The 25,087-nt window shown below is 54.1% G+C and overlaps 1 protein-coding gene across 1 annotated transcript; it reads right to left on the reverse strand.

The window, feature by feature from the left end:
* Positions 1-641: 641 nt before the first annotated feature.
* On the reverse strand, positions 642-18,872 carry GPR179 (G protein-coupled receptor 179). The gene is made up of 11 exons (XM_029929238.1): positions 17,988-18,872; positions 16,626-16,734; positions 14,406-14,493; positions 13,765-14,000; positions 12,878-12,946; positions 11,997-12,106; positions 11,477-11,712; positions 11,166-11,304; positions 10,248-10,353; positions 9,562-9,708; positions 642-7,953 (listed from the first exon to the last, which is right to left on the reverse strand). The coding sequence occupies exons 1-11, from the start codon at positions 18,779-18,781 to the stop codon at positions 2,893-2,895; spliced, it is 7,095 nt and encodes a 2,364-aa protein (XP_029785098.1). The 5' UTR covers positions 18,782-18,872; the 3' UTR covers positions 642-2,892.
* Between the last annotated feature and the right edge of the window lie 6,215 nt (positions 18,873-25,087).

A 25,087-nucleotide genomic window follows, 5' to 3' on the forward strand; every position in this document is an offset into this window, starting at 1 on the left:
TTTTTTTTTTTTTTTTTACACGACAGCTGCTGAGTGCAGACTATGGGAACGAGATGTGTGTGCTCCAGGGAGAGGCAGCAGTGGTGGGTTTGTCCAGAGCAACCACTCTTTATCATCCTGTTTAGTCTCCACCCTTTTGGCTTAAAATGTACATCACTTTGCAGCATGTCTGCTGAAGTGAGGTTGGCCACATCCTATTTGCCTGAGACCTGGATTAAGGCAAAATGAGAAGGCAAGTGCTTTCAGCAGGGTCCTCAGCTGGGGAGTGTGGAGGAAGGGGACGTAATCCAGGGAGGGCAGGGAAGCAGAGATGTGAGAAAAGCACACTTAATGGGCACATGAGCGATTGAGTTCTCTGAATATGTAAAAACAGTGCTTCAAATAAGTTGTTCCATCCCACTCCCCAAGATCTGTCTCCAGGGTCTCCAGATAATCCTTTTTTTTTTCTAATGTTTTTATTTATTTTTAATACAGAGAGAGACAGAGCATGAGAGGGGAAGGGGCAGAGAGAGAAGGAGACACAGAACCGGAAGCAGGCTCCAGGCTAGCTGTCAGCACAGAGCCCGATGTGGGGCTTGAACCCACGAACGTGAGATCTGACCTGAGCCGAAGCCGGAGGCTTAACCAGCTGAGCCACCCAGGCGTCCTCCAGATAATCCTAAATAGCAGCTAAGCGGTAACTGCCACCAGGGAGCCAGAGGATAAGTGCAATTTTCATTTCCCCTTGGGATCAAATCCAGCTGAGCAAATGGCCCAGATGTGAAGGATTTGCTTGAAGGGCCAGGCAGAGACCATCTGCAGTGCCAGCGCAGAGCTGGCTCCAGGCTGAGAATTCGCCAGACCCCCTCAAAGCCCCAAAAGCTGCAGCGCAGTTACCTTGGGCTTGCTTATCTCACCGACTTACGTCCTTGTCTAAGAACATTGGGGGGAAAAAATCACCGTAATGAATAAGCTAGAACCCACTGCAGTGGTCAAGAGAAAGCATTCTTTATTCTTTTCTCCCCCCTGGTTTATTTCATAGCAGTGAAAGACGGGAATAACTTTCCTGTTCCCAGCTAAACTGGGCACAGTGGGACTGTTCTGCTGTGCGGTTACCAAAGTCTCATTGGCTTAGAAGCAGTGAGGTTAGCCAGCAGGAGCCCAGAGCAACACGACACTTCACTCCTCTGAAACCCCAGGCCAAGGGACCAGGTGAGTGGGAGGGGCTAGACATGGGAACAAGGGCAACTGGTCCCTGAAAGACGGAGTTTTTCCATTCCTTCTTTTTGGAAATGGAGCATTTTGCTACTTTTTCTGCAAGTCCTGAAGCTGCCTATACTATTTATATGCAGACTCCTTTTTTCCCCCCGTTGGGTATTTGGTCTTATTTAGTCTTTTTCTTCCCTGGGAATGGCATCAGTACCTGTGCAGCGAGAGGGTGGACTTACTGCCATCTTCAGTGCCCCTGCCCAGCTCTGTCATGTTTAGTCTGCCTGTTTCCTCCCCCCACCTCACCCCTGCCAAAGCTGGGCCTTCTCTGACCAGTGCTTTTCTCCTTCCTCATTTCCCTCTGGTTAACATCCTCTTCTTCTGCTCTGGTGTCTAAGATTGCTTAAGCAAGGGTAGCCTGAACTGACTAGAGAAGATAGAACTGAGCTCACTGAGAAGAAAACCTTGTTTCCCCAGTGCCCTTCCCCCGCCCTCGGGCCTCTAACCTGCCCAGCAGCGCTACTCTTTCTGAGGATGATTCTCCTGCTGACTGCAAACAGGACCTTCCCTCTCGCCTCTCAGCGAGGCAGCTGATGTAGGCCTCTTGTTACTGAGCAAGCGATTTGGAGTGCTCACATTAGAGCCAGAAATTCCCCTGCCTCCAGTCGAATTGACAGCAGACAGGGGTCCCTTTGGTGACAGCTCTGAAGGGCTGGGAGGAGAATGAGCCAGTGAGGTGAATTGGAGACTGGCACGAGATGGGGCAGAAGTGGGGAGGAACTATTTGAAAAAGCAAGAGGCACACTCCTTAAACCGGAGGGGGTGTCTGGAAGGGAGAGCTCGCCCTTGGCCGGTGCGGGGAGGGCGTGGAGCCGCTGCCTTTCCTCCTATGCTCTCTCGTGTCTGGTGTTGCTTTGGATGCCAGATGCTGATAAGGAAGCAAGAGGGCTCGATCGGCTCTACCTGAGCAGCCAAGCAGGGCAGGCGTGAGGATCAATACAGCAGAAACTAGAGCTCCAAAGTCAAAATGACGGGGTTGTCTTTAAGGCATTTCGGGTACCTCATTTGAGCCATTTAAGTTTTCCCCGTCTCTGATGTTAATGGTGCAGAACTTGCTTGGGATTCTCTCTCCCTCTCTCACCCCCCTTCCCTCCCCTCTGTCTCTCTCAAAATAAATAAACTTTAAAAAAGTTTTTCCGCTGATTTATCTTTGAACTTGAGTTAAGTGACATCTTAAGCTCCTATGGTGACCTTTTATAGCATTCCTCAGACCCTAATGCTGCCAGTGCCTTGCATGGTTTATAGTTTCTTCTCAAAAAAACGGGTCTGTATGAGAGAATGTGGACTGGGCACTGCCGACTTCTTTCATCCCAAACGTTGGCTTTGTGAGTGTTAGACGCAGCTTGTGTTGAGTCCCCTAGCCCGATGGGACGGCTCGTCCGAAGCAGAGGGCCTCGCCTCTCTTCCCTCGATTAGGGAGAAGAGTGGGAAGTAAAGAGAGGGTGAGACTTGCTGTTGGGGTCTGAGGTGCACCCTTCTTTCTTGTACAATTTGTCTTCTGAAATGAGTTGACTTCTGGCCTTCATGGAGAGGGCAAGTGGCCAAGTGTCTTTGACTCAGCTCTTGGGGGACACGGGGGACTTGGAAAGGACTTTGGCTCTTGAAAATCAGCCACCAGGTGTTTGGCCTCCCCTGACGGACCTGTTACTCGCAGTCCCAAGGATAGACAGTCGGAGGGGAGAATTGTTCATGGGGAGCTATAGAAGTGACATCTTTGTCTTCAGTTAAGGAGGAAGACTCCTGAGCCTCAGCTCCTTGGAGACTTGGCTCAGGGGCCGAGCTGGTCCTTGGCCGGTGTCCTGAAGCTCCTTGGAGTTCTCTGACGTCTTCTAGAGTGAAAGTGGTTGCTTTCTTGCTCCCCCCAGGGCGGGGGCTTTTGCTCTCTGGAAGGAAGCGACCCAGAGGTCTGTGGACTGAAAGGCCTGGTGGGTTCTCAGGGACTGTGGGGAAAAATACTTCTGTCCGAGTTGCCGTTGAAGCCAGAAGGCCAGATTCCTCCATTGGGACTCCGGTTCCCTCCCAATCACAGATGTCTGCCATGGTGCCCTTTATTTTATTGCCTTCTGGATCTGTGATTTCCCATCGACACAGCTCTGCCATACTGCTTGCTCCGTGGGGACTGACTGGGGGTTGGTCAGTGTCTGGAGCATCCCCCAAACCTGAGCAGACTGTCTCCTGCTCCCTGCCGACTTTCGCTGCTGCTTTTGAAAAGTGTTCTTCAGTCCCTTCCCAAGATGCTGCCTTCTGAGGGATCCTCTCTCCTTGCCCTTGGGATTTCCTGTCCTCCTCTTGTTCCAGTCCCCCTTTCTCTGCAGCTTCTGTCTTCACCTCCCAAGGACAGATGTCTGCTGTTTTAGCAGACGGAGACTCTTCTGCTTCCCACGGACACATTTCTGCTGCCCTGGCCGCCACACTGTCTGCTGCCTCAGAACTGCCTTGGCCTCTGTCAGAAGTTTGTGGGGCTGGTTGTGGAGGCAGATCCCCACAGCCCTGACTCTCCTGGGGACACACGGCCTCCTGTTTCCCATCTGCCCTCTCCGGCTTTTCCTGAACTGCCACAACTTGGGGCTCTTGTCTTCCTGGGGCTTTCCCCTTCTCCTCTTGAGACGTCCCTTTCCCATCCTGTCTTGCCGTCCCTTCATCAGAGACCCTTCCAGTCACCTCCCAGGGGCAGATCTCAGCTTTGGCGCTGCTGTCTGGTTTAAGAGCACCCCACGGGCACACCTCAGCGAGCCTGCCCCCACTGCTGACCAGGTCCTGAGAGCCAGCTTTAGGCTGGTCACAGCACCCACCGTCCGGGTGGGAGAAGGCACCTGCCGGGGCCGGGCCCTCCTGTGGACAGATAGATTGTAGCTCTTTGCTTGCTTTGCCCCCATCTTCAGTAGTGAATTCTCCCGCTTTGGGAGATGGGGCTTTTTCTGGGGTTCTGCATTCTGGGAGGGAGCCCATCTTTGCATCTTTTCTCAGGTCCCCTTCCTCCACTGCCTCATCCCTCGCTTCCAAGGAATATCCCTCAGCCACGTTGCCCCTCGTGCTGAGGGATGAGTCTGAGACCTCGGGGCACTGAGCAGATGGTTCCCTCAAGTCCTTCTCCCAAGGACAAATAGCTTCCTCTTCTTGACTCTGTTTTGTGTCCCACTTTGATATGTCTTCTCCCAGGGAGGCGAGTCTCCCCTTGTCTAGAGTTTTCTCCTCTTGCCCTGCTGAGTCACTCGCCCTCGCGTGTTCCAGTCTTGTCCCAGTAGCTCCTTCATTCACCTCCCAGGGACAGATCTTGGCTTTCTCACTGGGAGATGCTTCCTGCATTTCCCAGGGACAGACCTCAGCTGCCCTGCACCCCGCACGGTCCTGTTCCTGGAGCCCAGCTTTTGGTCCGTCAGTGCCCAGAGTGTCTGAATACTGAGAGGAGCCCCCCGGATCCAAGCTTTCCCAGGAACAGGCCGCCTCCCGCTCCCAGGCCGGCCTCTCCAGCGTCTTTGGAGCGGTAACAGCTATCTCGCTGGGTCCACGACCTGCAGAAGCCTTTCCTGTGTCATTTGGAAATTTCCTAATGGCCTCAGTTCCCAAAGCTCTTTCCTGCCCTGTTCCCGCACTCACCTCCCAGGGACAGACCTCAGCCTTCTCGGCACGCATGCTTTCCTCCCTGTCCCATGGGCAGATCTTGGCGGTTTTGCTCCCCTCGCTGCCTGACATGTGAAAGTTGGCTTTGGCTCTGTCTGTGTCTCGAGGACCTGGTTGTGGGGAGAAGCTGCCAGGGTTCACAATCTCCCAAGGACAGACTGCTTCTGGCTTTTGGATCTGTCCCTCAGGCTCTGCCCATGCCACGTCATCTTTGATTCCTGATGTTCCCAGCATTTTCTCCTTGTCCTTTTGAGATTCTCCTGCTTTTGCTGCCCGTCCTGACGTCCAGTCCTCTCTTACTCGTTCATTTACCTCCCAAGGACTGAGCTTGGCCCTCGAAGGTGTTACGTCCGTCAGCTCTGGCCTGGGATCTTCCTGTGGACAGACCTGCGTTGCTCTGCTTCCTCCGTTGCTAAGGAACTGGCCCTTAGCTTTGGCCGAGGAACTATCTAGACATAGGCTGGGGTGCCCACGGGCTGTGCTCTCTTGGGGACACACTGACTCCTGCTCTTGACTAGTTTTCTGCACTGCTTTTCCAGTTTGTTCCCCCATCTCTTCAAAGAGCCCTTTTCTAGAGGCTTTCCCCTTTTCCTGGAGAAATTCTCCACCTGTCCCCTGACTCAGCATCTCCTTCCCCACTACCTCGTCGCCCAGCTCCCGGGGACAGACCTCTGCCTTCCTGATGGGAGGATCGCCTTCCTCCCAACGACACACCTCCAAGATGCTACTGCCCAAACTCCCGGAGCACACTGGGGTTCCCGGGGCCGGAGTAGAGACTGCTAAGGGGCCCCGGAAATCTGTCCTTTCCCACCAGCAAAAAGACTCCAAGTCTCCACTCCGTTTCTGTTCTTTCCAAAAGGTTGCTTTCTTGGGGGTTTCCTGGGAAAGCTTCACTCCCTCCTGGAATGGTTTTCCATTCTCTCCTTCACATGCCTCCCAGGGACAGAGCTCCGCCTTGGCAGGGTCGGGAGAACAAGCCCCCGGGCTGGGGGCTCCCTGCTGAGGCCTCCCCACCTCTTTGACTTCTCTCCTGCCCGCTGCCTCAGACCTGAGTCCTGAGTCCTGAGAGGCTGACCAAGGACACAGACTCTCAGGATCGGCACCCTCCCAGGGACATACTGCCTCCTGCCCCCTGACCAGCCTCTCTGGTTTTTTCCGAGCAGCAACAGCCAAGTTTGGGGGCCCTGACCTTTCTGATGCTCTCCTTTTCTCTTGAGAGTCCTCTAGATCTTGTCGTTGTGTCCCCTTCTCAGGGGCCCTTTCACTCACCTCCCAGTGGCAGATCTGGGCCTTGGTGCTACCGGCAGACTGACACGTTTCTAACTGGATGACTTCCCTGGGGCATAGCTCTGCCACCCTGCAGTCAGCACTGCCCGCGGGCTGGACGCCAGCTTTGGGTGCTTCCCGCCACCCCACAGGGGCTTCTTTTGCTCGCTCAGCATTTTTGTCCCCGACTGTGTCCTGCCTGGCTTGCCTCAGTGTAGCAGACTCTGCTTTATCTGCTGTCTCTACTTTTCCCTCCCCTAGACCTTGGGATGCCCCCCTGCCTCTGTCTTCTTGTTCGCTGCTGCCCTCCTGGTGGTAGATTTGGAGCATTCGGCTGGTGTGAGCATTCTGTTGGTTCTGGAGGGTCTCCTCATAGTCACAGGGTGTGAGGGCGGCCTGCTTACTCACTGCCTTGGGCCGGCCTAGGCTGGGAGATCTGGGGCAGGCCCCCACCCCCTCTCCCAAGGCTCTGCCCTTCTCCTCCAGCTCAGGACTCCCTTCCCCACTCTCCTTCTCTCTGTGAGTGCTCCGGGAACGGGTCAGGGCTTTGATAGCCAGGCCCAGGCTGTACATGGAACACTGCTGAACAGGAGTCTTGAGGCTGTGGGATTTAGAGAAGACCTTGGACTTGTCCTCGTCCCCCTCACTGGCTTCCCTTTGGAGACGTCCATCCTCTGTGGCCATCCCACTCTCCTCCAGCCCCTTTCTCTCAAGTGCAACCGACAGGGCCCTCCAGAGCCTGCCCCGAGCTGGGGCGGTGGGGTGGATGCCTTGCTCTGGCGCCGAGGAGCCCTCTTTAGCCACATTTCCTTTCTTGACTGGCAATTCTGCATTCTCCCAGGGGCAGATGAAGGTGAGCAAGCTGGGGCTTTGAGGGGGTACAGGGACCAGTGTCAGGGTGGGGAGCTGGGTTGGGGCTGGGGCCGGAGAGGGAGCTGGCATCAGAGCTGGAGCCAAGGTGGACGTGGGAGATAGCATCCTCTGCTCACCACAGCAGGCCCCGGACAGGGCCATGATGGGTGTGGAGACCTGGTGCCGGATGGGCGGGTGAGGCAGCCTTTTCTCGGCCTCCTCTGGAAGCCTCGCGGCAGTAGCAGTGACGGTGTGAGAGCTGTCCACGCTGTGACTCTTGGCAGGGGAAGGTGGGGCTGATAGGGGGACCCGTTGAGCTCGCTCCGGCCTCCTCACTGGGCTGGCCGAGGCGGCCTCGGCCTTCTTCCTCTCCTCTCGCTCCTTCGCCTGCCGATAGGTCTCCTCCAGGTAGGCCTGGCTGGCCACGAGCAGGGCCTTTTCCCTGGAGCCCGCCACCACGCTGAGTGACTTCTGCAGGGACGTGGGCCGGGCCCTGGGGAGCCTCTCGCCCACCGTCAGGTTGTGGGCGCTGGCTGACCTGAGGCCCAGGGCGGGGGGCCCCTCGGCCGACTCGCGGCTCTCCTTACTTTCCTGCGAGGCCTTCTTGGCCAGCTTCCTCCTCAGCAGCGAGTCGAGGAGCGGTGGGCCCTGCTCTCGGCGGTGGCTGTGGCGGTCATGGTCGTAGGTGCTGCGGGACTTGCGCAGGGCCGGGGGCCCCTCGGGGTCCTGGAGGCTGCAGCTGAGCAGCCGGTGGCGCGAGCCGGGCAGGCTGCCCAGGCTGGGGGAGCCCGAGTCCCGGGAGTGCTGGTGGGCCAGGGCCTCCGGGAACTCGGCCAGGTACCGGATGAAGGAGCGGCCCAGGCCCTGGCGTGAGCTGCCCCTCTTCTTGGGCAGGTGCGGGTTGTTAGCAGCCATCTCCTTGGTCTTGTGGACCTCCAGCTGGGCGTAGAGCTTCTTCAGCTCATCCTGCAGGAATGGGGGACGAGAGCAGAGTAGAGCAGAGCCCTCTGGTCCGGTCCGGTCGGCTGGATAGCTAAGCCCTCTCCATCCCCATGGAGGCCGCCCTGCCCACCCCTCCCACCCCCAGTCATTGTTTGGACCAAGGGCTCTGGAGCATCTCTTTCCCTCCCCCAAGCTGTGTTCCCTCCCTGCTTTCTCTGGGCCACGGTCACGTGATGGGTAGCTGGCTTGGGGGACAGGAAACCTGGGTTTGAGGCTGCTGGCCCATCATGAGTCTGGGGCCTATTTCCTTGAGCTCTCTCTTTGCTTCTCCAAAGTAACTAGGGGGAGCCTGGCTTGCTCAGTCGGTTAAGCGTCTGACATCCGACTTCAGCTCAGGTCATGATCTCATACTTCGGTTCGTGAGTTTGAGCCCCGCATCGGGCTCTGTGTTGACCGCTCAGAGCCTGGAGCCTGCTTCAGATTCTGTGTCTCCCTCTCTCCCTCTCTGACCCTCCCCTGCTCATGCTCTGTCTCTCTGTCTCTAGAAAATTAACATTGAAAAAAAATTTTTAATTAATAAAAAAAGGAACTCACCACATACTGTAAGCTTCCTTAAAAGGATCACAAAAGCTCAGTGGTGTGAAAAGTGTCATATTCAGGTGGAAGTGAGGGAACGGGACTTTGAGGCTTTCACATTGGATTGATTTCTCCCCAGAGCCAGCATCGGGAGAGAGATTGGGTGCTGCTCCATCAAGTGGGGGGCCCCAGGGAGCATTGCTGTGGCAGTGCACTCCCATACTCTCTGGCCTCCCTGCTCTAGTGGGGCCTCAGGTCAGCCTGTTCCCAGGACAGCAGAGCCCAGAGGGTTAGGAGGACATGGGGGAAACCAGGAAGAGATAGTTGGGACAAAGAAGGAATTGGGAGATGTAAACAAATCAGGTGTCCAGAGGCCCCGTGGAGATGGAGGGAACGGACAAATGGCTTCTTGAGATTGTTAACCATGCCTTAGGTTTTATCAAACAATGGGCTTAGACCACCAAGTTTCCATATTTCCTATCCACTGAGCCTCTCATTTGGGTTCCATGACTTTGACACTTCTAAGCAGAAAAAGAAGAGTAAAGATGCTCTCCCAATGTAAGATTCAGGAAGAACGTCCTTTCTCTAAGACTGCCAGGTCCAGGGAATGGGTACTCTGTTGTGGAAATCTCTGGTAGCCACTAACTGCCTGAACTGTCCAGCCCCATAGCTGGCCCCAGGGTCACCAGCAGCCCAAGTATAACGGGGACTGAGGGGCTTCTTAGTCTGCCCCACATTATGCCTCTGCTGAATGGGATCAGAGCTCCATTCATGGGTCTGACTCTCACTTGCCAAGCAGCCTGGGCCACAGGGATCTTGGTTCTGGGACTTTGGGGGTCTTTCCACTTGGGTGGTGTGCGACCTCATCTGAATAGAGTCAGGGGAAGCAGCTTAGGGCAATGGTGGAGAAGCGAGGGAGGCAGGTCTTAGAAGGAGAGCCAGGGGCAGAAGGGGACCTGCATTGGTACACAGCCCAGGTGGTGGGGCAGCAGCGATCCTGGTCCAGCCCCTAAAAAAAAGCTGGCATCCAGAGGAGGCAAGGAGGGCACCACATACCCGAATGTCTCCGGGGTCCAGGCTGGGCTCGCTCCACGCAGAGGCGATGCTGCTGTCCAGGTAAGACGCTGACCGCTGCAGGTCCAGCTCGTCCTCATACACTTCATCCACAATCTCCTCTCGGGAAGGAGCCCCTGGCTTCTGGAACTGGCCAGTGTGGGTATGACAGGGAAAAAGAGTCACTTGGCTCCCTGTCCTCTCCTATTCCCACCTGCCTCAGGAAATCCGGTCTTCACACCCTCTCTAATTTGCAGGTCTGAGTGCACGGAGACTTTTGCTCCCCCTCATTCTCTCTGATTTCCTCTAGCTCAGAGACTGGGGAGGGGAGGTCCTAAGCCCCTGCCCCCACAATTCCTACCCATGTCCTTCAGCTCCCCAACTGATCTCTCTGTAACTGCTTCCAAGATGATTTTTCAGAGTCCACCAAACTGCACTGCCAGTCGTGTTACAAGGATCCCTACAGCCCTGGCTCTCATTTCCTTTGTCCTGGGATTGGAGGCGGAGAGATACAGTAGCTTCCTCCCCACCCCAAGTGGCCTCTCTTCAGGTCACTTCGACTCAGCCCAGTCACCCCAGGTGTCATCCTCACTCTGACCTGGAGAGGGCACTACGGCGGCAACAGATCCACAGTGCCCCTTACAAAGGGGCAGGCATCTGGCTCACAACTAGCAGGGGGAAGACCTCACCTTAGGAATGAAGATCAGAGCCAGTGTGGTGGTGACTGTGCTGTGGGTGTGGAAGAAGAAGAGGAGCAGGGTCCAGTCTGGGTGCAGGGAGGGAACCAGCACAAACCTGAGGGTGGGAGGGAGGGGAACGTTACCTGTGGGGGGGAGGAGTAGGGGCCCCTTCCCTCTCACCTGTCTCACTGACTCACCTCCCTGCCCGAGCCCTGATCTCCATGAAGATTCTAGGTGGGCCTTCTCTAGGATGTACTTCAAGCTCACATTAACCCCCACCTCCAAAAAGCCCTCCCAGACTACTCTTCTCTGGGTGCCTAGAGCACAGACTTGTCCTCCACACCTCTGTTATGGACTGCCCTGTGTGTTGATTCTGCCTGTACCACAGGGCCAAGTCCTTGTAGACACTCATAGCAGGCCTGTTGCTGGATTGGCTGAGGTGTGAAGGGGGTGGGGAAAGGCAGGGAGAATTGAGCACACATGGGAAGGAGCACGGTGGAGGTGCTGGAGTCAGGGCTTGGGAGTAGGAGAGGCGCAGGGCGCCTGGGTGGCTCAGTCGGTTAAGCATCAGACTTTGGCTCAGGTTATGATCTCATGGTTTGTAGGTTTGATCCCCGCATTGGGCTCCATGCTGACAGCTCAGAGCCTGGAGCTTGCTTCGGATTCTGTGTCTCCCTCTCTCTCTCTGCCCCTCCCCTGATCACACTGTCTCTGTCTCTCAAAAATTAATACAATCTTTTAAAAAATTTTTTAAAAAGGGATAGGAGAGGCGCTAGAAGTGGGCATGCTTCCTCTTTCCGGGAGGCCTTCCTCACCCTGCTGAGGCATAGCTGTGCCCGAGGATGGCTGTGGGATGGGGTTCCCTGGCCTGGGAGAGGCAAGAGTGTGCAGGTGGGAGGAGTGATGGGTAGGAGGGCCCGTCCTCACCTGGCTGCGTGGAAGGCGGCAGAGAACAGCAGCTCGTTGTGCAGGGCGATGCCCAGGTAGCGCGGCTCGTGGAAGGCCGAGGGTACAGCCCGGGTGGCATAGCAGAGGAAGCTGCCCCAGCACAGGAGCAGCATCTCGGCTGTGGGAAAGCAGGGGTCAGGCACCGCCTCGGCAGCCCTTTCTCTGTAGGGCGTGCTAGGGGGAGCCTGGGCGGGGGGCCTGGGGACAAGGCGGGAGGACCAGGTCAGGAGCACCCCCGGAGGTGCAGAGCTGAGGGCCAGAGCGAGGCGGGCTTGGCAGGAGCAGCTCACCCACAACCATGATGTAGTCCCAGCGGTCGTGGTGGCAGAGGTAGAAGTGACGGCCCGCGAGAGTGTGGCCTCGGGTCACCAGGGGCGTGTGGATGCCTTGTTCCAGGGCCCCCACCGTCCACATGGCCAGGAAGCCCAGCACTAGCAGCAGGAGCAGCCCTAGACGCCGCAGCAGCCGCTCGTTGCTCAGGTGGGGGCCCCGCTGGGCCGTTCGGGACAGAAATAGCTGGAGCACTCTACAGGGGTGTGGGGCAGAGAGGGAGGACCGAGGAGAGGGGGACCAGGTCTCTGGCCTCTGTCTGTTGCTCCCTTTCCCTCCACAATACCCATCCTCCTTTCCTTTCCATGGTTTGCTGCCTCCCCGCCCCCCAAAATGTAACATGCTGGGGAGGGCTGCGGTGAGAGGGGCAGGCCTGGGGTGAGCCACGCGCAGAGGGGTGGAGCTGGCTGGGAAGAACTCCACTCTGTTCCACATGAGCTGGGGCGGCCGGGAGTGAGCAGCATGAGAGCAAGACCCTACCTATAAAGCTTGAGTATAATGGTGCCGTAGACAGTGGCAAACCCCAGCAACCGGACCCAACGGAGAACGATGCAGCGGAAAACACTGGGCTTGAAGTACAGGATGAACACCTGGGGGGTGGAGGGGACAAAAATAGCTGCTCTCCACTGCACTTCCCTTTTACATTTTTTTAAATGTTTTTGAGACAGAGACACAGAATCGGGAGCAGGCTCCAGGCTCTGAACTGTCGGCATAAAGCCTAATGCAGGGCTCGAACCCACGAACGTGAGATCATGACCTGAGCCTAAGTCAGAGGCTTAACTAACTGAGCCACCCAGACACCCCTGCACTTTCTCTTTTAAAAAAATGTCTTACTTATTTTTGAGAGAGAAAGTGTGAGTGGGGGAGGGTCCGAGAGAAAGAGGGGGACAGAGGATCCTGAGGTGGGCTCCGTGCTGACAGCAGTGAGCTGATGCAAGGCTTGAACTCCCAAACCGTGAGATCATGACGTGAGCCGGAGTCAGACGCTCGACAGACTGAGCCACCCAGGCGCCCCATGGCTGTACTTCCTCTATGTGCTAGGCCTATGCTAAGCACCTTGCTGACCTTCCTAACAGCCTTACAGTAGAGGCATCTTCACCTCCCTTCTGCAGGGGAGCAGCTCAAAGTATCAGGGAGGTTAGGTAAATTGTCCTAAATCACACAGTAGGTCGTAGAGTTCTTTTTAGCCTGGACTGTTTGACTCGGAAGATCATTAGGTCAGCCTGTTGTTTGTAGGTGTGATAATGGGGATTTGGAGGTCTCTGAATCTTCCCCAAGAGGGCGGAAAGGAGGAAGGATTCCGGGTTTTGGAGGGCGCCAGCCAGGGATCAGGCGGGGTCAGACTCCGGCCACAAACTCACAGGGAAGTAGAGAAGCAGGGATCCAAAAAGGATGGTTTCCAGCAGGACAACTCCAGAGGCTCGGATCCTCTGTGAATCCAGGAAAGAGAGAGGCATATAAGCAGGGCAGTGGGAGGACAGAGCCTGGATGATGGTGGCGGAGGGTCTCAGGCCTGTTTTAGGGGTCACTTTTACTGGCCTTGGGCCAAGGCCTTGCCCCCTCTAACATCAGCTCTGCCCTCTCCGCCCACAGCCACGCCCCCACTCCCACCACAGGCTCTCAGCTCCACCACACTAATCAGGGCCAAGGTCGAGGTTGCCCAAAGCTCCAGTGTCCCAGCTCCACGCCTCTCCCAATCCCAGCCTGGGCCTTGCTGTGGACCTGGACTCAAGTCACAAGTTGCTGGAGCCAGAAGGGATCCCACGCATTCCCTCAAAACTTTGGGTCAGGCCGATTCTTTATCTAGAGGTGGTAACCATTTAGTTTGACCCTCAAGTCTGGCTCAGATGTCATGTTCTTCCGAAAGTCTTTCCCAGGCTGTCTTGAGCAGGACAACTGTCTCGGGTTCTCTGAGCTGTCACAGCAACCAACACACACGTCCCCCCTCGCCTCTGTTTCACCCCGCTACCATTTCCCTTACTCGTCTGCTTCCTCCATTCAGCCAGGAGCTCCCTGAGGGGTCTAGGTCACTTCTGCCTAGTACCTACACTGTGTTTTGAGTCAAGTCCAATACCTATGTTTTCCAGGTGGGAAAACAAATCTAAGGCAGTGGGGTCACATAGATGAAGAATTAAGACCAGAACCCATTTTTTCGGAGTTCTAGTCTTGGGTCGTCTCTGGTCTCTAGCTGATGCTAGGGACTCAAGACAGGTAGGACATGTGAAGGAGAGATGTGGGCCTTGCTTGCCTTGCTCCGGCGGCAGCGATAGGAGGCCAGCATGCTCAGGAAGACGGCCAACATGCAGCAGGCCTGGCAGGCCAGCACGGCTGCCCGCAGCGCCAGAGCCGCCTCCACCAGGCATGGCGAGGCATCCACGCAGCTGGTGCAGCCCTCGGCACATGGCTGGCACCGCAGCAGCCTCCCAGAGCTGCCTTGCGGGGACCCGAATTGCCCAGTAGGCTGGGTGGCACTCTCTTCTAACCCTACAAAGAACAAGATGGGTGCAAGGAGAGGGGCATGGCCGGGGCACCCCAGCCTGCTCTCGCACGGGTGGCCGTAGCCCTCTCCTTGCCCTCCTGTGGTCTGTCACCACTGGGGCAGGACCTGGGAAGTGGGGGGAACGAGGAAGTAGATATTCCCAGGGAAGGACAGGGTAACAGGAAGAGGTGTTGCCAGGCTAGGGGTTCATTGCAAGGTCAACTTGCATCAGCTTGGGTGTTATGGGGTCATTTTCAGAAGGTGTAGACACCCCTAGATTGGACCTTGCCTGCCTCTCCTGCTTCTCTCGAACTTCTGCCCTTGCCCCACAAGCCTCCTCCCAACCTGCCTTTTTCCCTCAGATGCCCCCTTTGTGGGGCCCAGCCCGGCCCTCACCCCAATTAACATACCCCCGGAGTGGCTTGCCCCGTAGAAACCAGGTCGGCAGCGGCACAGGTAGTGGCCAAGGACAAAACCCTGACTCTCCAGGGGGACACACTGCGGGGATGACAAACATGATAGGTATTTATATGGGAAGAGATGGAGGGTCCATGTACCTCCCTATCTACGGCCCCTGGTCCATATGAGGGACACCTACCAGAAGTCCTCCCTGGTCCTTAGGAAGCCTGGAAGCCCTACTCTATCCCTGCTGTTACCTTTTTTCAACAAAGAGTTTGGGAATAGATCACCTTTTTATTCTGACTGGCAATGACAGGAGCCTCACAGGTCTCATTTCTCCCCCCAGCTGTTGCGGGGGAGGTGGAAGTAGGGAGAACTCAGAGTCCAATCACACCTATGTGCTTACATTCTGCTTCAAAGGGTCCCCATCAGCCTCCCTCTTTGGCTCACAGGTGAGTTGAAAAGGCCCCCACAGAGGAGCAGTTTCCCCTACCAGGGGCCATCTGGCTTTGGCACAGGACTGCTTTCCCCAGCCCTAATGCCAGGCTAATGCCAGGCTGGTGGGATGCCAAGGCCAGCTCTTTATTTCACCTCCATCCATTGATGTTTGCCCAGCAGGCGACGGAGCAGACCTCAGAGCCAGGCAGGGAAGAGGAGCACACGAATGAGGTCAGATCTGCTGCAGGGAGTGGTTAGGGACAGACGGCCGTGGGGAAAAGGAAGCAGTTCACCCTGGGAGATTCCATATCCATATCCGGCACCTGACTTCACTTTGAACAGTTAGAGAGTGGTGCTTCTGAAACTGGGTCCAGCTTTCTTTCTTGCCCAGGGCACTAGAATGCACTCTGTTCTTGCTACGGTCTGCCCAGTCAGACAAATGCGTATGGAGATGAGATGCGGCTGGGTTTAATAACACACTGAATAATGGCAGCCCTTCTCCATCCCTGGATTTAACAGTTCCAAACACATGTGCCCTGAAGAGCAACAGATGCCCAAACCCGCCCCACCTCCCAGCGGGCTGCAGGGCTTGCCTTGGCTTCGCTTCAGCTCAGGAACAACATGCAGTCAAGTGCAACGGCGGAGCGGATTAGTTCCCTGGCCTCCTGGTTTCCCAACCCTGGGCTTTCAGGATTACCAGCCATTGCTTTCCATTATTCAGACTCTCCTGCATCCATGGGTTTGTTTCTGGCGGCACCTGGCTTGGGTCCTATCACTTTTACTGGCCCCGCAGCTCTTCAAGCTCCTTCTTTGGTTAGATTTCTCCTCTACCCCAACCAACCATTTCACTTGTATCAACAAACACCAACAGAGCATCTTCTGGGGGCCAGAAGGAACCCAGAGCTCTGTCGACAAGGAGAATATAGTGCAGGAGAAGGAAAGGGGATGATTAATAGGGGCTCAGGTGGCCGTCCTGGGGATGGATGTTGGAGCACCCAGGACCGAAAGTGGGAGCAGGCAGGGAGGCGCACTGAGATTTCAAAGGAAGGAGGGTGGCTGTCTCCAGTGGGGGGTGAGGAGTAGGCTGTAGGTGTCCTCACTTTTTTTTTTTTTTATTGTAAGCTCTACGCCCAACGTGGGGCTGGAACTCAAGATCCCAAGATCAAGAGTCACATGCTCTACCGACTGAGTCAGCCAGGGGCCCCGTCACTTTTTTTTTTCAATGTTCATATTTTTTTTATTATTCATTCAACCCTAAGCGTTATTGTGTATCAAGCAAGGAAAGTTGACACTTTCTCAGAAATGACCATCAATGTATCATTTCTGAATTTATTTCTTAATTTCTGTTTTTTATTGTGATAAAGTTGACAGTAAGTGCCCTTGCTTTTAAAAAAATTTTTTTTAATGTTTTTTATTTATTTTTGAGAGACAGTGTAAGCAGGGGAGGGTCAGAGAGAGAGGGAGATACAGAATCTGAAGCAGGCTCCAGGCTCTGAGCTAGCTGTCAGCACAGAGCCCAATGCGGGGCTTGAACTCACAAACTGAGATCATGACCCGAGCTGAAGCTGGATGCCTAACCAACTGAGCCACCCAGGCGCCCCTGCCCTTGCTTTCTAAAAGCCTAGTATCTCATCTCTGTCTATCTCATCACTAGGGATTCCCCTGAGTCCCTGAGAGGCTGCTGTGTTTTGTTGGCTACTCCTGGGAGCTGGGTGGTGGCGGTGACAGGGAAAGGGGAAGGGAGGCAGGACCCTAGTGCCCCACCCCCATCCCGCTATCCTCCTTATCCTTACCTGGGTGCTGTTGAGATCACACAGGTGTGTGTTAGAGTACCAACCCGGCCCACTGGCGCACTGATTGATGTCCACGCTCTGAAGATCGATGTCCATCTGCACCTGCCCCCTAGGGCAGTGAATTGGCAGTTAGGGCTACAGTGAAGGGTGCCAAGGTGGACATGTGTCTCGGGCTCCAGACTATGGGGGAATGCAAGCTTTGCAAACTTCAGTGTAGTGGCTGCAATGTGTCAGGCGAGAGGACACAGCCACATTCCATTTCTCTAGAGCTATGAAACCTCACAGTTCCCCTGGGCAATGGTCTGCTTTCCTCTAGGGTTGTTTCCGCCAACATCCCTTAGTTTTCAACATCCTAGCATTTCCTGGTTTCTATCAATGGGTAGAGGGAGAGGGCATGTCAAGACATGTAGGAGCTGGGGCTCTGATGATCTGTCTGAAGGGGATTTTCACACTTCTCCATTGGATGTACACACACACACACACATACACAAACACGCACACAGAACTCAGCTTATTAACCACCACCCCCTCACTCTTTCCAAACCACATCTGAAGTGATGACAGCAGAGGAACTGGGGAATGGAGCTGCCCAGCCCAAGTGCTCTCCACCCCTGCTCCGGGCACCCTGCTAGGAGCAATGCATGGGGACACATGGCTGGGAAAACAATGTTGATTGTTGCATGCCTTGCCGTCTGCTGCCTCCTTCCCTGCAGGGCTCCCAGTCACCTCTTTATTCTGAAGGAGAAAGTCGGTGATTTGAAGAGTACCAGTCAGGACAGGCAGGACTGGAACCTTCTCGATCTAAGACTATAGCCATTGGGAGCGACCCTGGCCAAATCCTAGACAGAAAGGGCAATGGTTCCAAGCTCCCCCCCTCCACCCCCAACCCAAGAACTTTCCCTCCCTTGGAGAAGTCTCCTTTTACAGTTATAGATGGCTACAAAGAAGCAGGTTTGGCGCCTGGAGTGCCCGCCTGGGTCCTCCGAGACGCCTCGTACATGGGCTGTCGCTGTCATCCGTATCAGGCCCGCTCCTGCCTTCTACCCACCACTCAGACTGGAGCCCGACACCTATTCCCTGCTACATCCACATGTCCATACACACGTATATGGGTATACCTACACATAAGTGGGTTGAGTCATACGCACTGTGTCACTATGTACACTCGCACCTGTGTGTGCTAACAGACAGTTACAGAATCCCAGAGTCAACTGCAAATATACACAGCTGAATGCGAATACACACATCTGTGCCCCCCAGATACATATGTGCGTGCCAAGTGGCCCACGCACAGCTGGCTGGACTTGAGCCCCTACCGCCATATACCCACAAAGGCGCCAAACACTACACAAGTGTACTTACCTGACCTCTGGGCTGAGGTCTGGCTTGAGTCCATAGAAGGTGGCAGAAAGTGTGATAAGCCAGCCAGGACGGAGCCGGCCATCCTGGCATTCCAGGAAGGGAGGGGATGGCTTCACGTGCTGCATGTCTCCCACATAGCCGTCCGCCTGTGGCCACTTGGGGCTGCCGAGGCTCCCTAGGTCATTGGTCAGCACCCGCTTCTGCAGGGCAGAGGTGTCTGGGGCCCCGGTTGGGCTCTCCACCTGCACCCTGCTTCCAGACAAGTCCTGAAGGATGGTCTCCTCCCCTCTCCGGGTGGCCTGAAGGGCCAGCTGCAAGTGGCTGGCCCCTGGTGGAGGGCTAAAAGTCAGGAAAGCACGATATGCCCTTGGGTCCCCTTCAGCCATGCTGCGGACCAGTGCCTGGTACCACTCCACATCCTCCTCCACGCTGGACTCCCGGATGTCGTTGGCTTGTAGCAGCATGTTGAGGAAGTTGGCGGCCTGGGCAAGGGTGCCCGCCGCCCGCCACAGGACAGGGGGCAGCCCTGGCCTGGCTCCTGCGCTGTGGGCTTCGTAGCGCTCAGTGCAATTAGCCCCTGACAGCTGTTGGGCATCTCCAGAGTAGAGAAAAGCCAAGGCTGCTTCGGCCACCTCTGGGGGTACCCACATAGGCACGGACCCCAGTTTGACTTGGGAGGACAGTGGTGGCAGAGAGCGGAGGGGCCGTGGATCCCCCCGAGCCCAGCTGCAGAAGAAACAGCAGCCCAGCAGCCCCCATACAGGGTGGGGCATGACCATTGCTCTGGTGCCCATCTTCGGGGCAGCCCTCCAGGCTGCCTGGGGGATCTGCAGGCTCAGGAGAGCCCAGCAGAGGCTGGCTGGCCAGCCCCACGCCTCCTTTCCTCGCTTTCTCTCTTCCTCTCTCCCTCTCTCTCTCACCCTGCGCTGTCTTGCCTGTTTTTCCTTCTCTCTAACGTCATCGGCTGGCTTCTGGATGTAGGCATGAGGGCTCTGCCCCTCCTCTCTCAGTGTGACCCCCCCATTGGAAACCCTCTTAATCCTGGTACCATCCCTCTTCCCTCCTCCTCTCATCCAGCATCTAGGCTCCCTGCCCCCACTCCCCACCCTGCATCAGCTCTCCAGAGAGACATAAATGGGAGGGGAGAGGAAGAGACCAGTTGTTCTCTCTCTCCCTCCCCCCTCTGTCTGCCCTTTGCTCCATTAGGAGAGATGGGCAAATCCAGGATGGGGCGCCATAGCAACCGCACACGAGCTCATGCCCCTCTCTCCACCCCTCTGCTCCACTCAGGCTCCTGGCAGCAATTGCGACGGGCGTGATAAAGGGCCAAGCTGCAGCTCCTGGCAATCTGCTCTGGCTGCCGGTACCCTCCTGACACAGTGCCTCCGAACTGGAATTTGAGACGAGGAGGGGGTGTCAAGGGTGGGGAAGAGAGCCTAATATAACTACAATCAATCTTTGGACAAACTGCGGCAGTTTATTAAGTGTTTTTCATGTGCGCTCAGTGCGCTTCCCCACAAACATGTAAGTCAGGGTTAATATGCTTATCCCCATTTCACAGATGCAGACACTAAGGTTCAGAGACTCACCCAAAATCGCAAAGATGCTCACTTGTGTGGCCCAGTCAATTAAGCATCCGACTCTTGGTTTAGACTCCGGTCATGATCTTGCGGTTCGTGGGTTCAAGCCCCTCATCGAGCTCTGTGCTGACAGTGCAGACTGCTTGGGATTCTCTCTTTATCCCTCCCTCTTTGCCCTCCCGTGCTCTCTCACTCTCAAAATAAAGAAATAAACTTCAAAAAAAAGTTGAGACTTAAACCCGGAGTTCTGACTCTCCACACTTCCCCCCATCAAACCCGCCATGACCCTGTTATTCAACCTTAGAGACCTTAATAGAATCTCCTTCCAGAGGAGTAAATTAAGGCCCAAAGAGGTAAAGACACCCCTAGGAGCACACTGTTGTTCGTGTCCGAGTGGGGGCCCAACTGGGTCTTCACCTCCGCACTGGGAGTGGGAGGCTTTCTTCTCCAGCACCACAGAGGTAATAATCACAGCCAGCCAACGTGTGTGTGTGTGTGTGTGTGTGTGTGTGTGTGTGTGTGTGATGGAAACAGAGTGAAGAGAGTGAACCAACTTTTGCTTCTGCTTCTTCCCCTTTCATTTGGTCATTCTAAGTCCTGTTGTCTTCCTTCATGACCACTGTGCCTAACCTCCTTTGCTCTTCTGGATTTTCTCACCCCTCACAGCCTTCTCTTCATTGGATTCTTGCAGGTTGTCATAGAACAAATCTGCCTTCCTCTTCCTCCCTCTTCCACCACTGGTGCTCCCCACCCACTCAGAGATCTGGCCCCACACACACATGCTGTCTCTTGGTTCCTTCCCCTCTCGCTCTGCCCACTCACGTGAACCTTTGATGTCCCAGAGCACTGAAAGTGTGTAGGAAGAAAGGGGTGGTGGTTGCTAAAACCTTCCCTTCACAGGGAAGAGCTTTACAGGTGGGCTCTGCACACAATTCTACCTTGGAACCTCACTGGGGACATACTAGGAGGGAGCGGGACAAGGGGGCTTGAGGCCAGCCCCCAGCAGAACCTCTGTGATGTCAGACCTGACATGCCTGTAGCCCAGACCTTTCTTGGATAGAGAAGGAAACTAAAACTAAAACTGAAGGCCAGTAAAGTTGACCTCAGAGCCACAAAGCTGGTGAGTGGAGTCAGACCTGTATCACACACCCATATTCTCTCTCTGATTCTGGGTGCTAAGAGAGAGGGGTGGAAGGGAGAAGTGACCCATTCCAAGTTCTTGGTCTTACTGGTTACTGTTAGAGGAGGGGTGACAAACACACTATATAAAGACATAATAATAATTGTTTTTCCCCTCAAGCAGCTTTTTATAATAATCACAACTAATGCTTATGTAGTGTTTTAACATTTCTGTGTAGGTTTTCATTTCATCTCCACAACATTCGTGTCAGCGGGGGGATTATTACTGAACTATTTTTACCAGTGAAACACAGGTTCAAAGGCACTAAATCGTTTGCTCTTGGTCATACATCTAGGAAGTGGAGTGATTAGGACTCAAGCTAGCTGGCAGGCTCCAGGGGGGAGGGACAGGGCTTGTCTCCCCCATCACTGCGTCCCCAAAGCCCAGCCCATTGCTGAATGACCAAGTGAACTTCAGGACTGGTTTAAGTTCTCTGAGTTTTTATTTTTATTTTATTTTTTTTAAGTAGGCTTCATGCCCAGTGTGGGGCCCGATGGGGGGCTTGAACTCATAATCCTGAGATCAAGACCTGAGCTGAGATCAAGAGTTGGATGCTCACCCAACTGAGCCACCCAGGAGTCCCATTCACAAACCTTTTAAACTAGGGTCTCACCACTGCAGGGACCTCCTCAGTGAAAGAGACAGGTGTAGACACAAAAGCTGCTCAGCAAATACACACAAGTCCAGCTCATACAAAGATACGCTTCCTTTGCTTGGGCATTCAAGGAAATGGAGAAGGCAGTATTCCCTGCCCTACCATAGAAGGAGCCTGGGTGGGGGCACCTGGGTGGCGAAGTCATTTCAGGCTACAACTCTTGATTTCACCTCAGGTCATGAGCTCACAGTTTGTGGAATCAAGCCCCACGTCGGCCTTTGTGCTGATAGCACCAAGCCTGCCTGGGACTCTCTCTCTCCCCCTCTCTCTGCCCTTCCCCTGCTTTCTCTCTCTCTCAAAATAAACTTAAAAACTTAAAAAAAAAAGACCCTGTGTGTGCTTCCCTGTGCCTCTGTGTGCTTTGGAGGAACGGAAATACCCCAGATGGGGACGCGCCAGGTGGGGACATAGCTTCCCTCCCAACCAAGACAGTATCTGGACAGCAGAGGGCGCCGCACAGCTACAGACCTTGCCATCATGGGCTACTCTGTTCAGGGGCTAGAAAGGTTTTCCAGAGACAGCCAGGGATCTTGGGTGATCTTCTTAGGGCCTCGGGTATTCTGTGATCCTATAGTAATTTCTCTTCTTTTCTCCAGAAATCTGAGTGACACCTGAAAGGTAGCTGAGGGGGAGAGGGTGGTTTGGAAATCCACCCTACCTTTTTGAACTGTGTGACCTTGGGTAGATAACTCTTGGAGCTTCAGTTTCTTCGTGGGCAAGGAAAGATACTGTGTTGTGCAGAATTAGAGATGAATTTGTATCAGGAGCCCCTTGCAAGGCCCGCTCTGTGCCAGGAACAGTCCTTGGCACTAGAGGGTCCATGAATGGGCAAAAAGTAAACCGGGCCCCGGCCCTTACGAAATACATGGCTTAGTAGCAAAGACAGATTTTAATCAAATAACCTCACAGACAGTTGAAAAATTACACTTGTGCAAGCAAGTGCAACAGAGGCGAGCTGGGTGGGGAGGAAGTGCCTAGCAGGGAGGTTTCTCTGAGGTAGTGAGGAGTGAGTTCAGTCCAGGGGTGAGTAGTTTACTAAGTAAAAAGAAAAGGAAAAAGGCTTTCAAGAAAAGGGAATAGTTCCTGTAATGGCCATGTGTGTGTGAGCTTGACGCCGGGCTGGTGGGAGAGAGAACAAGGTGAAGGTTGGTGGGAGATGAAGCCAGAGAGTAGCAGGGATCAGACGACACAGGACCCCATAGGCTTCCTTAAGGAATTCTGTCTTTAGCCTAAAAGTGATGGGAAACTACAAAGTGTTACAGTCACATGTTACGGACAAATTTCCATTTTATTTATTTATTTAGTTTTAAATATTTAGTGTTGAGAGAGAGTGTGCACCAGGGATGGGCAGAGAGAGAGAGGGAGACAGAGGTTTGAAGTGGGCTCTGTGCTGACAGCAGAGAGCTCGATGCAGGGGTCGAACTCATGAATCGTGAGATCATGACCTGAGCCGAAGCCAGACGCTTAACCGACTGAGCCACCCGGGAGCCCCTAATTTTATTTTTAAGTAAACTCCACACCCACTGTGGGCCTTGAACTTACAACCCAGAGATGAAGAGTTGCATGCTCTGCCGAGTGAGCCAGTCAGGTGCCCCAACAAATTTCCATTCTAAGAAGATCTCTCTGGGGGCACCTGGGTGGCTCAGTCGGTTGAGTGTCCGGCTTCGGCTCAGGTCATGATCTCACAGTTTGTGGGTTCGAGCCCTGCATCAGGCTCTGAGCTGACAGCTAGCTCAGAGCCTGGAGCCTGCTTCAGATTCTGTGTCTCCCTCTCGCTCTGACCCTCCCCTGCTCATGCTGTCTCTCTCTGTCTTTCAAAAATAAATTAAAAAAAAAAAAAAGATTTCTCTGGCTCCAGGACTCACATCTTAATCACCTCAATGCACCCTGAGGTGGAAAGTTGCTAGGTTCTGCTGGCTGATCCTTCCTTCTCATCTCTTGCATCCCTCAACATCTCTCATGGGAGGATTGCAATGGTTCCTAACGAATCTCTCTGCCTGCAGTCTCCAGTCCAGTCCTCTCCCTCCCCTCCTTCTAATAATTTTACTATTACTACTCACCCGTGCTCTTGGGGTTGTTATTGTATCTGCGTGATGAATCTACTACATAAGGGTGTGTTACTTACTGCTCATCTCTCTCTCTTTTTTTTAATGTTTTATTTTTTTTGAGAGACAGAGCGTGAGAGGGGGAGGGGCAGAGAGAGAGGGAGACAACAGAATCTGAAGCAGGTTCCAGGATCTGAGCTGTCAGCACAGAGCCTGACGCAGGGCCCAAACCCACGAACTATGAGATCATGTCTTGAGCCAAAGTCGACACTAAATCGACTGAGCCATCTAGGCGCCCCACTGCTCATCTCTTTCTAACTCCATGTCCAGTAACAATGTGTGTACTAGACTAAAATTAGCCATGGTGGGAGTATTTACACCATGGATATCAGCAAATACTACAAATCAGGGCTTTGATTTATTGTTTTGTCCTCTATCTAGTCTTAAGAAAGTGATGGAGAAAAAGTTAACAATTCAGATTTTAATTTAATGTGTTAGGCCTAGAACCATTACAATGTGAATAGCAGAAAAATGGAGTAAATGTTTTCAGTATTTAAAAACTTTTCTAATTCGGCAAGCAATTAGATCCTCTTTTTCACTTTCCTCTTACACTGACATTGAGGAAAACATCCAACATTCATGTTGCAATTCCTTGGTCAGCGGATACCAGAGGCTACCTACCTATGCAAGAGTCTGCCAAAAATCAATGAAAGGATTCTTTTTTTTTTTTTTAATTTTTACTTTTGGGGTTCTTGGGTGGCTCAGTGAATTAAGCATCCAGCTCCTGATTTGAGCTCAGGTCATATCTCCTGGTTAGTGAGATTGAGCTCTGCATACAGCTCGATGCTGACAGCACAGAGTCTTTTTGGGATTCTCTCTCTCAAAAATCAAATAAATAAACTTAAAGAAAAAGATCTGTATTTTTAAATAATGTCTACATCCAACGCGGGGCTCACAGCCCAAAGATCAAAAGTCGCAATGTCTGTGGTCTGAGCCAGCCAGGCGCCCCAATGAGAGGATTCTTGAGAATCAACGAGTTATACGTAATTTACAATTGTATACTATTATTATCATTTGTAAATTGTGTGCTGTACACCTTTACATCAGTAAAATTTATAATAAACGTATGTACCCATATATATGCATATATTGCTCTCTTCTCTCCATGAATGTCCAACATTTATCAGCACACCACCGGCTCTAGAGCACACATTATTCATGTGTCATTCCATCAATATTCATTGGATGCCAGCAGGGATACAGATAGTCAATGGAGAAATGACTTGGCCACCGTCGCACATCGCAAGCGGCAGAGGCGGGACCAGATCAGAGGTACTCCCAAGGCCAGCGGCTCTCGGCCAGGGCTAAACCCGGCTTTCCTGGGCCGCTCCAACACACCAGGGAGGGGTCGCTTTGGCCTCTGCGCCCGGGAAGTGAAAAGCAAGGGTCGGGGTAGGGGACCAACGGCCAGGCGAGAAGCAGCCCACGGCCAATAGCGGCCCAGGCCGCACTTCACGTCACGCTCCGTGGAGGCCGGCGAGAGCACGCGCTGGGGGGGAGGGCGTGGTCATAGCCTCCCGGAAGTGACGCCATCCGGGGGCGGTCCTCGGCGGCGGCGGCGGCGGCGCGCGGCCTGGGCT

Source organism: Suricata suricatta, chromosome 17 (assembly GCF_006229205.1).
Source record: "Suricata suricatta isolate VVHF042 chromosome 17, meerkat_22Aug2017_6uvM2_HiC, whole genome shotgun sequence".
In the NCBI taxonomy this organism is placed as follows: Eukaryota; Metazoa; Chordata; class Mammalia; order Carnivora; family Herpestidae; genus Suricata; species Suricata suricatta.